Source organism: Phyllostomus discolor, chromosome 7 (assembly GCF_004126475.2).
Source record: "Phyllostomus discolor isolate MPI-MPIP mPhyDis1 chromosome 7, mPhyDis1.pri.v3, whole genome shotgun sequence".
In the NCBI taxonomy this organism is placed as follows: Eukaryota; Metazoa; Chordata; class Mammalia; order Chiroptera; family Phyllostomidae; genus Phyllostomus; species Phyllostomus discolor.
Window position 1 is genome coordinate 31,970,904 of NC_040909.2, and position 17,602 is coordinate 31,988,505.

At 46.6% G+C, this 17,602-nt stretch overlaps 1 protein-coding gene across 2 annotated transcripts in view; it reads left to right on the forward strand.

The window, feature by feature from the left end:
• EPHB1 (EPH receptor B1) overlaps nt 1-17,602 on the forward strand; it is a 417,402-nt gene that overhangs the window by 388,901 nt on the left and 10,899 nt on the right. For both annotated transcript variants that reach the window (XM_028518706.2, XM_036030689.1), the window contains one exon: nt 14,351-14,500. In XM_028518706.2, coding sequence (XP_028374507.1) covers nt 14,351-14,500 — 150 coding nt within the window. The remainder of the gene's footprint in view (nt 1-14,350; nt 14,501-17,602) is intronic.

Below are 17,602 nucleotides of genomic sequence, written 5' to 3' on the forward strand. Positions count from 1 at the left end.
AATGAAAAGTAAAGATGAGGAAACTATGAAAACATTTTCCTTTATGTTGCATTTTCATTTTTTCACAAGGAAGTCTATACTCTGGCTCAGGTTTTTAACATTGATGGAACTAATCTCTATGATATATGAATGCCCCATAGGACCTGCAGTGTTTAGGCTGCAAAGAATCTGATGCACTGGTGCAAATGCAGGTTGTAATTTACCTGTGCTGCTAATTTTATTAGGATTGCTGTGTTTTTGTTACATTCTGAATGGTCTTCTCCAAATGTAAATTTCCCCCATAGGCTCTGATATGTAATTCTGCAAATTTTCAGAATATGAGGCTTTTTGCAATATGTATACAACATTATAACAGAAGGACCTCTGTTAGGAAATTGGAGTTCATTCAGTCACCTTCAGGGAGCATATACTCCATTTAGGCATAATAAATAGTTGAACTATCAGCAGACCTAACCGTTTGAGACAAAGATCAAAACTACAATAATCCTGTCAGAACATACATGTGAATCAAAGGAAAGGAAGATATGGGGGTTCAGTGCTTGGGTGTGAGTCTCCAGAATGCTTCTCTTTCTGAGTGGCCAGTGCTTTCCTCTCCACATCCTGGAGTTAATAGGCATAGGGTTAGAGCACTGCTGGGGTGATGGCGACACCTAGCTGGGCTCCAGGCCACCACCCTGCTTCACCCACAGCCTCTCCTCTGCTTTTAGATACTGAGCTTTTTCTAAGGTTTGTTTCCAAACAAGGGTTTTGCCATGATGGGTACAAACTACAGGCCATCAAATGTGATCACAGTAGGTCATTTTATGTGTCAATATTTCTGTCCCCAATCATACTTTTTCCAGACCTATAATAACTCTACAAATGTTGTACATGTTGGTCCTTAAAGAAGATTCCAGAGAAATTTTATTATATTTTAGGAACTCCAAAGCCAGGGTTTTATCCATAATGCATTTTATTTGTTGTCTACATTTGAAGCCATGGTAAAGGCATCTTTGAGTTCTCCTCACTGGCTTCTCTGTAAGAACAATGCCATTGTTTGGTTTGAGGACTTCTTTAGTTACCTGACTGATTGAAAAGGAGATTTAAAAGAAAACATTTTTGTTTGGATAAAATTTCAAAAACTGCATATGACTTTTACTTTTGTTGAAACCATTTTTGCATTATAAGCTAATGTCTTCCAGGACCTGCAGGATAGGATTGGTGTTGGATTTGGTTGTCACGTCTCCTCAGTCTTGCTCAGTCTGGAATACTTCCACTTGTCTTTCTTTGTCTCTTCTGACACTGACATTGTTAAAGAACATAGTCACCTCTTCAATAATAGAACATTCTTCCTTTTGGGCTTTTCTGGTATTCCTCATTGTTAGATGCAGGTCCTGCATTCTTGGTCATAATCCTACATAAGTGATATTGTGTTTTCTTAGGATATCCTTTCTCAAGACACATGATGTCCATCTGCCCCTCGTTAGTGTTACTAATTTTGATCACCAGGCCAAGGTTTAGTCCACTTCTCCAATGTAGATTTACATACAGTACGTACATTTTACATATCTTTTTCTCCTAGAACTGATAAGCGGCCTGTGGGAAAATAGGCTGTGTAATATCCTGCTCTTCATCAAAAAATTTCCCCTGCTTTTTGCATCCATTGAGGGCTCTTCTCTGAACCAGTCTGGATTACTATGGCTGCAAAATGACATTTTCCAACTCCAGCCACTGTGTCAACACTTGTCATTGACAAGGGAATATTTTGGATGGTTCTATAACCCAATAAAATGCTTCTTTGTTCTGCTTGGAAACTCAATCTATTAATATTCTGAAGATCACATTCTCTTTGATTTTTGTCTGGAATGTTTTGGAATAACCTTTGGACAAAAACATTAAGATTCTCATCTGTTCCAGGGTTGCCATTTTTCTGTTTTATACTATGGCTCTTCAGATCTGGTCTTATTCAATCACTATTCACTCTGCCCACACCTCTGATTTAAACAGTCTGTGATTTACTAGAGGAGAGGGGAGAGCATGATGAGAGGGAAGCAGACAAGCTCCTTTCAGCCCCACAGCTATGCTGGGCTTTTGATTCCTGTTTCTATGCCCTCATGCCTGTCCTGCTCCAGAGCTAGGATGCCTTCTCCTCCACCTGTCCTAATCGCACCTGTCCTTTGACATGGGGAGTAAAATCCAGCCCTGGAGGGCCCAGAAAGGCAAAAGTCCTATAGGCCTTGGGATGCACTGATATAGGAGACAGAAAGTCCAGCATCAAATGGCCAAATGGCAAGGCTTCTGCTTACCATGTGCAGAGGACACTGATCTTGGGAACTTTTCAGGGTATCTCTTGACCTGTGATTGAGGATTATCTCCTGAACCTGTTGGGTTTCTAGGAAACAGTGGCTATGGGTTCCCAGGCCTTGGGAAGCCATGACTGGTAGAAATGGGAATTGGTTATTTTGGGTGGTGTAGAGGCCTCCAGTTCACCAGGCCCAGCCAAAATGGGTTCTGAACCCTGTGAAAAGAGGAAGTCTTTGGACTTCACCAGGACATGTTCCCATAATGCTTATAATTCCAGAAAATTCTGAAGCACAGGCCCCATAGTTCTAGGCAGACTTTCAAGGCTGTGGCAAGATCAGCAAGTGAGTGGGACTGGTGATAACAGCCACTAAGGGAAAGTCTCAAGTTCGAGGTTAGAGGAGCAGAAACTGAGGGGTCTCTCTTTCCTACTGTGAAGAACCCGGCTGCCTCTGAGACACCCATGTGGTAATCCATCCCTGGGCTCCCATGGGCCCAAGAGGAACAGGCAGGGAGGCAAACACCAGGGGTCTAGACCCACCAGGTTGGGGGAAAGTCAGGTCTGAGAATGTGGGAGTAACTCCAAGAGTTGGTTTTCTAAGAAGTGGCAAAATATATAAATCCTAAATTAGGTCAGAAAATAGATCAATGGGGAAGAGACAAATAATATGTGTCAGCATTGGCTAAAGTCTGAATCAAGCTGGGTCTCCCAGCACACCCCCAAAAAAGGGTTCTGTAGCATAGGACTAGGCAGGCCAACAGAATCCAAGGCCAAAAGCATGAACAATTGGGAGCAACCACAGGCAGCTGGGCCCACGATCCAGCCTCCACCAAACTCTCAACACCTGTACCCGGTTTCATGTCAGTGCCCTCCTCCAGATCGCTCAGCTGCTCCTCAAAGCCTCTGCCACCTTCCTATGTTTCAACCCAGCCCTGCACTCTTCTCTCCCAGTGGCTGGCTTGGCTTCCTCTTTTAGCACAGTGTCCCTGAGCTTTCACGTGCTGCTCTGTAACTGTTTGTGGAATAAGAAATTAATTAATGACTGACAAACATGTCTCTAGAGATCTGCAATACAAAGAGAATAGTCAGTTTAAAATGGAGCAGGAGCCCGTGTACCCAGGAAACAACATTACTGTTCCAAGGCAGCTAGATTCTCCACAATGGTAGGAAGAGACCTTCAGTTTCTGCTCTTCCAACTCTTAGTGACTGTTGTCACCAGCCCTACTCACCAGAGTTCAGCCACTATAACCTCCCATTCCCTCCCCCCAATACCTGATCCCAGAACAGACAGGTAGAGAGAGGCTTATTGGTCCAACCAGAAAGGTCATCCCATCTGAAGAAAGGGACCTAAGGAAGTTTCTAGAATGCCATAGGTAAAAAAAAAGTTATGGTTTGACTTTAAAAGCAATGCTCAAACATATCAAAATATAAAGGTCTGCTTAACGTAATAACCAAAACATACTCCACCTGCCTCAACCTTCCCAATTCCTAGAAGTCACTATCTTTAATAATTTGATGTGTTCCTTCCCAGCTTTATTGAGTATTGTGTGTGTTTTTATTTCGATATAGTTTTATGGCCTCAAAAATGGTCTCGCACTATACATACTGATCTGTTCATCGACTTGCTCTGTTACTTAATGATGTATCATGAATATGACCTTTTCCCCTCTTAGTACCTTACTTCATGCCTTTGGAGATTTTTGCTGCTGCCTGTGGGTCTCTCAGGCGCTTCCTCAGGCATCCTTAGTATGAATGAACTGGAGAAACTATTTAACAAGCTCTTTGGGGATGGCCATTAGGTGACTTCTGATGTATCATTTCAAACAGTGCTTCAGGGAATATTCTTATATATGGTAGATGTTTCTGTACACTTGTATAGATATTTCTGTAAAGGAAATTTAAGAAGAAAATTTATTGGGTCAAAGAATTTACACTTTTAAATTTTTTGAAATAATTTCAAGCAATGAAAAGTGTCAAGAATAGGAATGGTACAAATAACATCCATATAACCTTTTCCCAGATTCTTAACCTATTGTTGTCATTTTTACCCCATTTCTTTATTATTTGCCTGATTCCAACCCCCAAGTATTTTTTCTAAACTGTTGGAAGATGTTGCATACATCTTGGATCTTCATCCCCCATATACTCTATGGATTTCCACATCTCCTAAGTATAGGGACATCCTCTTGTAACTACAGTACAGCTGAAAACTTCAGTGATTTACTATGGATAAAACAGTGTATCTAATCTTCTGTTTTTATTCTAATTTTAATTGATTCAAAAATGTTCTTCTTAGCACTTTTTCCTTCCAGTACAAGATCTAGTCTAGGATTAGATACTGCATTTTCTTACTACATCAATTTAGTCTCATTTAATCTGGAACATTTCCAGACTATTTTTTGTTTTTTGTTTAATGGTATTAACTTTTTAAAGAACAATGTAACTCTTTTTAATGAAAGCTTTCTCATGTTGGGTTTGTCTGATCTGTCCTTAGGACAAGGCCCAGGCTATGCATCATAAATTTACATAAATGACCAGAGTGTCCTTCTCAGGGTATCTGGAGGCACATGATATTCATCTGCCCCTTGTGGTGATGTTAAGAATTGCATACTTTAAATTTTAGTGGAAACGGTTATTTCCCAAAACCTTTTGCCAATTTATACTCCTTCCACAGTTTGTGGGGTTTCCCCATGTCCTCATCACCCCGCCTCACCACACACACACACACACACACACACACACACACACACACCATTACTGTCAGTCTTATTCTCTTAGGCCTTCACTCACACTGTGTTTGTTGATGCTTTGTTTTAAAAAGAAACCAATGAATGCTCTCTTTCATTTCACTTGCAGGCACACCTTAACATTCTTCTCTCGCAACAAATGTTCCCCAAACATCAAAAATGTGGCAGACTCGCCTGGCTTTTTGTGCCCTGAAACTCACTGGTAGTCAGTCTGGGGGTGACAGTCCGGGGGCACAAGTGTAATGGGACCTTTGCCTGAGAGTTTGGGGCTCCGTGTTCTGTGAAAGTAAAGCAGAAGCCAATTATTTCTTCTCCTTTGGGAGAGAAAAGATGCAACCTGCCCTCCACACACAGGGACACATGTTTCCATTTGTCTTGCCTTCTTCTTTCCTGTTACCCACTGTGGGGAAAGGGCAGTGTAGACTTCAGAATGGAAGGACCTGGGGTCAAGCGCCCCTGCACCTGTTATAAGATGTGGACCCATGGCCACTTTCCTCTCTTCCTTAGCTCTCAGGGTCCATAAAACAAACCTCAGAATACCTAGTTTATGTCATCAATGGGGATGGTACACAGGAAGGAGCTGGCGGCCTCCCTGGATGGTCTTTGGGGCAGGTGCTGCCCCTCCCTGGCCATCCCTCACTGCTGCCAGGGACCAGGGCTCCTGCAGGGAGGCAGGCGGAGCAGGCTCGCTTGCACATCTCACACTCCACTAGCATTAGCTAACAGCTCCTCATCCGCCCCTCTGAGATAATTAAGCATTATTATCCTTATTGGCAGGTGGAGACAGTAAGACAGAGTGGTTAAGTGACTTAGTTATAACTGCTGGGATTGTTCGAGGGAGAAAGCATGCCAAAAAGGAGGTGTAGTTCAGGAGGCTAGAAAAGCTTAAGCTATTTAATATGAATGATTATTTTTAAATAGCTGTTGGAGGGTGGGGGCAGGAAGAGAGACTAGAGGCGTAGCTAGTGGACATTGGAAGGCACCAACAATTAACACCATGAATGAGGAATATACCTGCTATACCTATTAGAAGTGTCTGTCAGGCACTTACATTGCATGAAGAGGAAGGAAAAATAATTGAAGGCCGTAGTCAACTTAGGACAATGGAATAAAGCCCACAAGCTTCCCATAGAGCTAGACAGAGGTCTCTGAGATGGCCAGCATCCATCTGCAGACAGAATCCAGCTGACCCAGCAGCCCCCACCTCTTGCTGCCTACTATCAGGAGCCCCTGCCAGCCACATTGCCATGGGAGGTGTGGCCCTACCTTAGAGTCCCAGGAAGCCCCAGTGTCCTCCTGCAAGTGGGGACGTGAGGTTCATGGAACATACATGGGTGAAGGTGCAAGAAGTATCATGGCCTATTGACAGAGATAGGAACCATGATGACATGGGTACAAGTGGGAGAGTCACTGGCTGAAATAGGAGAGAAATGTGGTCTGTTGGGGTGGGCCCCCGGGCTAGGGGTGGACAGCAGTGAAGCAGTAGCAATGAGGGACTCCAGGAAAAAGCACATTTCCTGACATGTTCAGAGAAGCAATGCATACATGCTGGACACAGCCCAGGAAGCAAAGAGGAGATAGCAGGGTAACCATCTAGCCTCCTCCTCAACCCTGCCTGTCCCCTGTTCTCTGGTCCTCCCTGCCAACCTTGCTATCCAAAAGGCCTAAAGCCTCATCCTCCCACCACCTCTCCCTCAGGAGTGGGGAGTTTTTGTTTCAGCAGCAGAGGAGACACATCCTTGACCGCCAGGTCTCTGGTAGGTACTGGCTCCCTCCATAGGCAAAGTGCAGAGACTCTAAAGCCCATCACCCAGCCACTCTCACCTAGGGCAGACTTTTCAGGACTGATAAGGAGGCCAGGCCTGGGGGATTGCAAAAGGAGAGGCCAATTCTGAACCATCACTGGGCTGATTCACTGTGAGACTTCCCTGGACAGTGCCCTCCTCAGGAAAGAAGCGGTATTGTTCCGTTTCCGTCCACTCCCCCTGGCCTGGCTCAGAGAGCACACCCACTGCCTGCTTGTCAAATGAATGAAGTCTGCCAGTGAATTATTTAGCACTGTCTCTCCATCCTTTCTTTTTAATTATAAACTCAAGATGTGCTGTATGATAAAATAATAATAAAGCCCACATCTCAGCCATCAGGGGCTATTTTGAGGGTGAGGAATAAAAGACAGCTGTTTGCCCTGACAGTGTAATACAGAGAAACAACGTCTGTTTGGTTGAACAGGGTTTTTGTTTTGTTTTTTTTTTCCCCAGCTGGGAAACGTCACCAAGTGGCCTTTCTGTTCTTCACACATGAAACACACACTATCATCCGCATATTTTTAGTTAATTTATGTCCAAATAGGCTTTTCTCTAGCTGCTGGAAAATGATGTTTGGGCTGCAATTACCTTCCCCAGCATCTTATGGAAGGGTTTCAGAGCCCACAATGCTCAGGGGAAAGGCAGCAAGGACCCCACTGACTGTAAATCTCTGCATTTGTAGTTATTCAAATCACATATTTTATTACTAGTATGAAATACATTGTGCCATTCATTTTGGAGGAGCAGCTAATGCTTCAAGAAAAGCTTTGAAAAACATTCTATTTAGAAACAATTTTGTCTGCAGCCAATGCAGTGTGTCTTTTGGGGTTGTCTTTTCTCCCAGCCCTTTTCTGTTTGGTGTGCTGTTTGCATGACTAATAAGACCATCCTCTCCAAAAGCTCACCTGTTCCTGCAGCCTGTTTCCCACCTGAGGTTCTCATTCTCTGTATGTTGCATCATAATCCTTAGTATAGTAATAAATTACAGTGTCACCATCAAGATTGTGGCTTCTGGAAAGAAAGAAGCAGCAGGGCCAGATGAACTCTTTCAGAAGATGGAGAGACTGTTTTCATGCAAATTCCTGGCATCCTGGGGAACTAGGAACAGCCTCTTTATTATATAGAGTCAGTTGCAATTCAGCAGCCAGAAGCCATTTCCACTGGCTGTTAGAAGCCGGTAGCATTTGGAGAAAGATAACCTTTTAGGCAGAAACTTTTTTTCCTTCTTGGCTGATATGAGCCTTATCTGGAAAAATCACTTGGCTGATCAGGTTGAGGAAAATGGGTCAGTGTACTTTCAGAGTGCCTTTAAATGGAGACGTTCATTCTGAAAGACCTTCTTCATTTAACATTTAGAGCCATGTTGGACCTCTCAGTCCAGGGCAGTGGACAGTGACTAGGGAGCAGGAGGAGGGCATGTCCCATGGACACACCCTGAGGGCAGGGCCATCTGTGTATGAACTGTTTACAAAGGGCAGAGCAGAGCCCCTGTCACTGCCAGGTGCCTCACCAAGGCTGGTCAGCCTCACAGCCAGGGTGGCCACTGCTCTGAGGGGAGAGTCCACAGCCACTCCAGAGGGATGCTTGATGTGCAATGTCAACTTCATTCTCCCTCCATTTCCCTTGGGTCACAGATATACTTGATGGAAACTTTGATGAAGCCATTCACTGCCCTTTCCCCCCATCATTTGGAGACCTTTTGAGCTTTAGTGCAGTGTTAGCAAGTATTTGCCATATGTACCCCCACCCATTCCTTTACTCTGGGTAGACATCGCTCATCAGTCATGACACTCTTCCTTGCTGAGCCCAGAGGAAGCCTCAGAATCCTTCTCAACCCAGCCACTAACAATGACCAGAGCTGCTATTCAAGATGAGACTTCACTCAGTCTATGGCTTATGCTTATTGTTCTATGGGTTTCTTAGCCTGGGTACGTAACTTACAACTTACTTATCCTGGGGTTGACCTGTGCCAGTGGTTCTCAATGTATGGGAGGCATACTGGAAATTTGTTAGAAATGTAAATTGTTGGACCCTATCCTAGAACTCTTAAATTCCAAAGTCTGGGTTATGGCCCTGTGGTGGGTGTTTTAACAAGCCTTCAGGGAGATTTCGATGCACACTCAAACTTGAAAACCACTGCTCCTGGCCAGTGGTCATGACTAATGACTTCACATTAAGATTACCTGAAGCATGTTAAAACCTACCAGTGCTTGAGTACCACTCTCAGAGATTCTGAATAAATTAACTTCCCCATTGTGACTCCAGTGGGCAGCCAAGCTTGAGAAGCACCAGGCTTGGCTTTCTGGGTATGTCAGAAGAAGGGTATTGACTCTACCTTCAGCTACATAGGCTTGGAGTGGCCACCTGGCTAGGGCATGGCTGGTGGGGTTCTCTCACAGGCATGTCATGCCTCTCCCATGAGGAGGAGTAGCAATGGAGGCTCCGGCAGCAGCATCGGAGCTGCCTTCTGACTGTTGTCCTCACCACATCAGTGGCCATGACTTGCTGCCTGGGTCTGATCAACAGCCCTGAGGAAATATGACAGAGGCCTCTGTGGTTTATCTGGAGGGCTTTGACCTAAATGTTGGAGGTGTCCCTCATTCCTGAATCCCACTGCCCTCTACTAGTAGTTCATGGTGAATGTGCCACCTGGGAATTTAACAGGAGTATTTTCAGACTAGTGCCTGATAAAATTGTACATACTCAATGTATTAGTTTCCCAAGGCTGCTATAACAAAGCACCACAAACTGGGGGGCTTTAAACAACAGGAATTTATCCTCTCATAGTTCTGCAGGCTAGAAGTACAATATCATGGTGTTGGCTAGGTGATGTTCTCTCTTAAGGCTCTCAGGAGGAATCCATTCCATGAGTCTCCCCTAGTTTCTGGTGGTTGTTGTCAGTCCTTGGCATTTAGATGCATCATTCTAGTCTCTGCCCCTGTCTCCATATAGTATTGTCTTCACATGGCTGTCTTACATGGATGCTAGTCATTGGACTCAGCACACTCTAAATCAATGTGGCCTCTTCTTATTTGCTTATATATTCAAAGACCAAATTTCAAAAAAGGTCATATTTACTGGTGTAGGAGAATAGAACTTGAACATATCTTTTTTGGGGATACAATATTATACATAAATATTTATTTAATAATAACACTAACATTTGGGGTGGTTTACATACACACACACACACACACACACACACACACTAATGAGCATGGCATAATGCTCTCAGCCATAAACCTACCACTTTAAGGGGATTCCTCATGTATCATGATCCAGTATTTGATGAAAGACTCCGTGATCACTGTACTCAATATTCATGGAGGTCTGGACTTGTATCCCCACGGACTCTTTGTCTCACTTAAGATGGCAGAAAAAAGTACAGTAGCAATGCCCAGGCACACAGAAGTATTACCTTTATAGGTATCTCTAGGACGAGTAACTAGCAAGGGGAATTGGTCCTATGCTTAGACGTTGGCCTGTAAAACTCCACAACCGAGTGGGTTCTATAACCAAAGCTATAAGCTGTGCTTATGTAATCTCACTGTGGCAAGACAGTGAGCTGGCTGGGTGGCACTGGGGACATCCATTGCTCCTTCAAAGTGGGGATGGGTCTTATCACCACCACATCCCAGCAGAGTGTTGGGCAGAGTGGGTGCTGCAAAGATGACTTTTGCAGGTTGGTTGAGAATGAGGGACCAAAATACCTCTTCAGAGACCTCCACCTGCTGGCACCACACCTGCTGGCAGATGTGGGTGTGGATTATCAGCAGGTAACACCAAAGATGGCTATGTTAGAATTAATCTGCTACTAGATACCCTCTTTTTGTTTATCAAATTACATGTACACAATCTTCATAGTTTGTCTTATACCTGAGTTAAGGCATGATTACTCTGAAGCAGTGGATTTCAAACTCTTGGAAAATTCCTCAGCAACACTGCAATTCAATGCCAAGCTGTATGTGGAAGGTCAGTGTATGAGGTCATTTGGAGCTCAACAGTCCTGATGGCAGTGAGGTGCCCCTTCCTCCTCTTCTGTTCTCCCTCCCACATGCCCCAGCAGTGACCCCCTGCCTCAGCTCTAGGGCAACCTGGTTCCTACAGAAGGCAGACCTTCAGACCATACCCTCAGCATCCTGGGGTAAGTGAGTCATCTGGTGCTTGGAGAAACCCTGCACAGGGGCCAATGTTCAGCCCCTCTTCGCCCATGTGGATACAGATTCCTGCCCAGTGGGCCTCATCTTTTCCTCACCCCAACCCATTGAGAATTCTCTCCTCATGCTTCTTCCCATGCAACAAAGCAAACTGCTCCTCTATGCCCTTTCCTCATGCCTGCACAGGTGAGGGCCAGAGACTCCTAGAGCTCTCTGCAGTCATATGAATGCAGTGGCCTTAGGCCTTCTGGTCCCAATTTCTCATCCAGTGGGAGGACCCTCTTGCCAGCAGAAACCCTGCCTACTGCGATGCCACCCACTTCCTTTCCTCCTAGTCCCCTGCATGGGGCTGGTCACCATCCTCTAAATTAATAGAAATTCTTTCACATAATTGAAGGCAAGTTAAATGATCATCACCGTAATTAACTCTGAGCATTGGACAACAAGACGGATGATATAATGTTTAAAAGCTGGGAGGAAAGTTTCAGACTCGCAGAAGGAGAGCACCTGTCCCCTGTCTCTGGCCTTCCTTTGGTTCTGCCTCAGAGGTCAGCAGCCCCTGCTCTCTTGGCTGAGTGGGAGAGCTGGTCATGACAAGCTGTCACCTGCCTGTCCAGGGCCTCTGTTCTCAAAGGCTCTGCCACCTGCTGGGATGGGGGGGTGGCAGTGACAGGCCCAACTCTGTGTTCAGTGAGGCCCAGCAGCACGAGGTGGCAGGAGGGCTGAGGCGCCCTGCCAGCAGGCCTGGCATAGCCACTTTGCATGCGAGAGGGAGCAGCTCAACAGCTGTCACTGTCAGCCCCTGGGGTCTGCTCCAGGCTTGGAGGAGAGGACACCTTCAGCCTCCCAAATCGCCTCTTCAAAATTCAGAAGAGCCTCACTTCATCCCCCTGCCCTCTCTCTGCAACATACACACACACACGCACACACACACACATGCACGATAAGCCCTAACGATCTTTTACTCACAGACCCACACGGCCAAGTTTTCTCCCTGCCTCTCACTCTGACACACATACTGATACATTCTCACATGGAGCTCTCTCTCATTCCTTCCCTCCCCATCCCCCCACCTGCATGCACTCACATGCACATACAGTCACACCAGTTAAACTCCTGCTGTCTCCTACCTTACCTAACCCAGGTATCACAAGAGAACAGAAAGCCTGCTCCTCCTCTCCTCTGGGCCAGACCCTCCCCAGGTCTGGCAACATCCTCACCCCTACAGGCAACATACAACCTGGGGCCCCTGAGCTATTGGCCCCCGGCCCCCATGTGTTTGACAACTCTTGGTTCACTGGGTGTATTTTCTACCTTTTTTCCCAGTCATGAGTACCATGTAGATAAAAGCAATAAATTCATTCCTGCTCTGAGGGATGGTGAGAACAGCGTGTCCTGTTGCTGAGCAGCTCAAGCCTGCTCTCCAGGCGTTTGTCATGTTGCTGGTTGGTGGCATTTAAGCTGAGGACATCTCCCACTGCAAAAGCCTGCCATAGTCCCCAGGGGAAATCAGGACTGTCTTCTTTGCAGAAAGCTGGACGTGTGCCTGGGGAGGTCCAGCGGACCACCTTTCTTCCTCCCAGACCCTGGGTAGGAGTCCAAATAAAAATACACTTTACCATTTGCTCTTTTCTCTTTCCCTCATGCTCAGATTAACCACTTACATGTTTTTAAGGTATTTTAGCTAAAGTCCAACATTCATCTCTGGTGGTTTGAAGAGATCGTGTGAACGGTCAGAATAAATATAGCCTCCTTCAGCTGAAAGCACAAAGGCAATGAGAAGGGAGCAAGGGAGCTGCAGGTTGCATGGATCATAGAGGCAGAGTCCAGGCTTCAAAAAAGGGTCGTGGGAGTCAGATCCTGGTATTTGCATGAAGAATTGAATATGAGGAGCATATTTGTTCCAGAGAATGATGAGTTTTGGAGGGCAGCCTTGGCCAGTGCCCCCACTTTACCCTTATTAGTGGGGTCGGTTTCCTGCAGAGTGTGCCTTGCCCTCTGCTCACCTCCCTCTACTTCCTCTTCAGAATCCGGGCTTTAGTCACCCTGGCTTTTCCTCAGTGACTGTTCTTTCCTCACCCAGTGTCTGCATGTGCTCCTGTACCGGGGCTTTCCCTCTCCTCACTTGCCTGGTTGACATCTACTCATCCTCTAGGACTGAGCGTAGTAGAACAGTAGTTAACATGCACAGTGTTTACCCTCTGCCCCAGGCCCTGTCCCAAGTACTATATGGATGGTAGCCCACTTAATCCTCACAACAACCTGACTGTGTAGGTGTGTTTATCAACCCCGTATTGCCAATGAGAAACCGAGGCACAGAGAGGTTAGGTAACTTGCCCCGGTCACACAGGTAGAATGGAGCAGTACTGACATCCATACTCGCCCAAAGGCTACAGGAAACTACCCCTCTACTTGCCCCTGGCCATTGTTCCTGCCCTTCCCTGTGTAGGGAAGTCTCCTCTGGTTCTCAGAACACCTTATATCCCCCTCAGCCTCACCCTCATCACTTTCATCTTGTTAATAACACATTTTAAATCTTTTTACCTGCCTCCCCATTCCCTCTGCAGCCTGAAGCAGCTTCCCTGGCTGTCTTATCTCTGGGACACCAGCTTCTCAAAAGGGCCTGGCACACAGCACTGCTCATTGCCTATTTGTTGATAGGGCGAGTGAATGAATAAATGATTTGGTATCACCCCTTAGGTGAACACAATAGGCCAAAGTCTGGCAGACAAACTGAGGGCCAAGCAGAGAACCAAGTGGGAAATTTCAGGGTGGAGCTGCAGGGCAAGAAGGAGGGGGTGCAACCCCAAGAGCAGCCTGTTAGAAAAGTGTATGTCCAGCCTCCAGGTGCAGACCTCCACGGTGGAGCAGGGAGGATGGCAGGCATCTGCAGAGACCTTGCCCAGGGCTGTCTGTAGGCTGCAGAGCAAGGAAAATCTCCCAATTTCTTATTTGTTTTGCTTCTTCCTCATCCAAATTGTGTGGCTCACATAGCCAGTCTCACATCGTATGGATTTTCACATTGTAGTGCATTTACAACAGTTACACTTTCCTCCCATACAACAGTAATGTTAGGATCAGCACATAGGGAACTAGGGGCAAACAAAGCTGCAGTACCAACCATCACCTCACATGTGTTGTGCCCACATGTGGCATGAGACGAGCACAAGCCATGCAGATACTTCTAGAGCATCTCATGTGCAATGGGGGGCTTCCCGTGGGGCATGGACTATCCCGGCTGTCCTAATTCAGGAGATATGGGAGTGGGGGTATGTGGAAGGACGTGTGTGCCAAGTTTATTTTCACCTGCCTTCAGCTGGACACCTGACAGTTGGGCTGACCAACTTCTCCTTCTTCCAGGGAGGGAAGATCCCCGTGAGATGGACGGCTCCAGAAGCCATTGCCTACCGCAAGTTCACGTCTGCCAGCGATGTCTGGAGCTACGGGATTGTCATGTGGGAAGTCATGTCATTTGGAGAGAGACCTTACTGGGATATGTCCAACCAAGATGTGAGTGTCAGCAGTACCTGGTTGCCACAAATCCCCATCCAAGAGACCCCACAGACTGTGGCATACCGAGACCTCCTAACTGCTTCCCCACTCCAGGCCTCATAACCTGACTTGAGGGGATCAGGGCAGGTGATCCAGGAACCCATTTGGCACCAGTGTTCGAAACAATCAAAGAGCTCAGCATGTAGATGTGACCGTCGCAACGACTGCAACCCCTGTAAAGGTGCCCAGGTCAACCCAGGAGACAGTGGGCTGATCCTGAATGGCTGTGGACCAAGAATAGGTCAGGCCCAGATAAATCAGGCAATTCTTCCATGCTGCTGAGCAGCCAGCCAGTGTGTTCTCCTTTCACCACTCAAGACGGAGGGGCAGCAGCGCCGGTCTGGGCGCAGCTTCCAGGCCACTGTGCCTCTGGGACTCACACCCCTCAGCTTTAAGGATTGGAATTCTAAAGGGACCCCTTTTCCCTGAGAACTTGGTCTTCTAGGAGCCCATGTCACCTGTCACTGAAGGAGGCATGAGAAAGCCTCCCCAAGCTGATCAGATTCAGACAGGCCACGGGAGTGGGACCCTGTCTGTGTGAAGGTGTCAATACCTACTCCAGGCTGCCCTCACGGGACAAGGGTGTGAAAGAAAGACAAGGGTCATCTGAATCCCTTTAAGGGTACTGGGGGTAGTCCAGATGGGACTCTTTGCTCCATAATTACTAAAATCTTAGAAATCTTTTGAGGATGACTCGCTTCAATAAAGCCCCAGTCAAAAGTCCTGCCTGGACTTCCTCACTGTTCTGGACCCTGGGCTGTTCCCCAAGACCCATTCTTCCTTTGTATTTCGAATACATGTGCTTCCCTTAGAACTAAGAGGATTTCCATTTGCTAAGCCTGCATAGCTCTGTTTTCTGCTTGCTCTCCCTTGGTGCTGAGGCAGGTCAGTTATTATCTTGCTCAACTTACAAGCAAAATAAAGGCAGGGCTGTTCTCCATTCAGACCTCTGGGCAGGGCACCCAGCCCCACTGGGAGCACCTCCATGCATGGGTGGACTCCAAGGCACTGGTAAATGAGAAGTCAGCCCTTAGTCAGCCCTCTGTCCAGCTCAAGGTTTAAAGCCATGGCAGTTGCCCAGAAGATTGAGAAAGGTGGCAAGCTAGGAGTCCAGAAAACACTTTCCAGGGAGACAGAAGAGGAGCTGGGTGCTGCTATGACAATGTACCCCACTCCCAAAAGCAGAGTGGCTTCAGCCCAGATGGGTGACAGGGCTGCCTCCTTAACCAGGTTTCAGTGCCAGCCGTGTGTGGCATCTGGGTCCTCTATTATCTATGATTATCCATGCTTTGCCTCTGCTCCTGTAGCATGTCGAATCGGTAAGTATCAGAATTAATGCCGAGGCTGCTTCACGAAATCAGTTGCACGCTGGTTTCGTCCATAACATCAGCTAGATGAATAATAAATATTAGCCAGAGAAAGCAGACCCATTTTGTCCTGCCCAGAGACTTTAATCCGATTAAGAACAATTCAGCACACATAGAATGGATTATGAAACTGTCTGACAGGCAAGATTTGACATTCAAGATATTCTCAGCAAATGCATTTACCTATGCTGAAAACAAATGGAATTTCTGATATTAGACTTCCAGAATTTTTAAATAATTTATACAACAAACATTCATTGTATACTAACTGTGGCAAAGTATTATGCTTGCTGGTAATATTCATGGAGGGTTTACAGTCCGGTGGCACATACATGGGGTAGCAGGGACATTTGGATGGAGGAAGGCTTCCCATATATTTGCCGCTTGAGCTGGGTCTCAAAGGGAATAAGAACATCTGCAAAGGAACAGTTTATCCTAATTTTGTTGTATTTCTCCGACTAAAGCCCCTCAACATTGTCCCAAGTGCCACGCTGCTGTCTGTGGAGGGTGGGAGGTGACTTGAGCGCATTCAGAACACATCTTAGGACCTGGCCTGAGAGAGAGCCAGGAGGGGCTCCCAGCGGCTCGGCTGCAGCCCCTCTCATCAGAAACCACAAAGGTGGTGTCAGTACTGGGTTTTACAGATGACAATAGAAGGGCTTTAAGAAAGAGAATTGCAGAGGCAAGTTGGAGTGCTGGTAATTGGGCTTCCGGAGCCCGGGAAGGTCTTTGAACATGTATAGAGAGTTTGTCAGCCAGAGAGAGGACTTGGAAGTTCTGCTGCTTGGATCTGATTGACAGAGATAATGAGAGTGGCAGAGTGGTGGAGAGAAGCTGCTGTTCTATTGAAACATCAGAGCTTAACTTAACCCCTCTGCCCTGGTTCCTCCGCTGCTCTGAGCTCCTCCACTTCACTCTCCAGGTACCGCCCACTGCCCAACTCACTTATGGTAAATGCATGTATGTTTTAGGGCATCCTGGAGACTCCACTGAGGACAGCAGGGCAAGGGGAAGGACTCTGCTCATTTCCCAGAGGAGTGTCAGTTACTTCATCAGGTGCCAGAGGCACCTGGTCTTAACCCACATGCTCCTGTTCCCACCCAACCCCCGCAGCTACCATCTCTGGGTACAGGGGAACAAAGACAACCCTGCTCTCCACCCCATCCTGCCCCTTTACGCCCTGGGACATTGGATTACATTGACCTTCAGGATGGCCCAAACAGTTGCTGCAGACCATTCAAAATGAGCCAGCAGCCTGCTCAGGTGACAGTTGCCTAGACTGGTTCTCCCATAGCCTACACCCTCCCTCTCACCACCTCTCTAGAAATGCCACTTGACCTCATCCTAATCTTTGATCTTTTCAGCATCCATTCATCCCATCCCATTATGGACTGAGGAAAGGGGCCCAGGATGCACTCCGATTTTCAGTATTACTCAGTAGGACACTGTATGCCTCCAGTCTGGGCTACACTTTCCACATAATTCCATCATGGTCTCTGGAGTGTAGACCTATCCATTGGCCAGAGTGAAGGTATTTCTCCATGTCTCCCCGCTGTTTTCCACACCTGCTAGCAAGGCAGGTGTGACAGAGGATGATTCCAAAGCCCCATTAGGGGACTGGAATTGTTTTTTGTTTTGGGTTTTTTTTTAAGTAATGATGTTTTAATGTGATTATAAGTTATATGCACTCAGA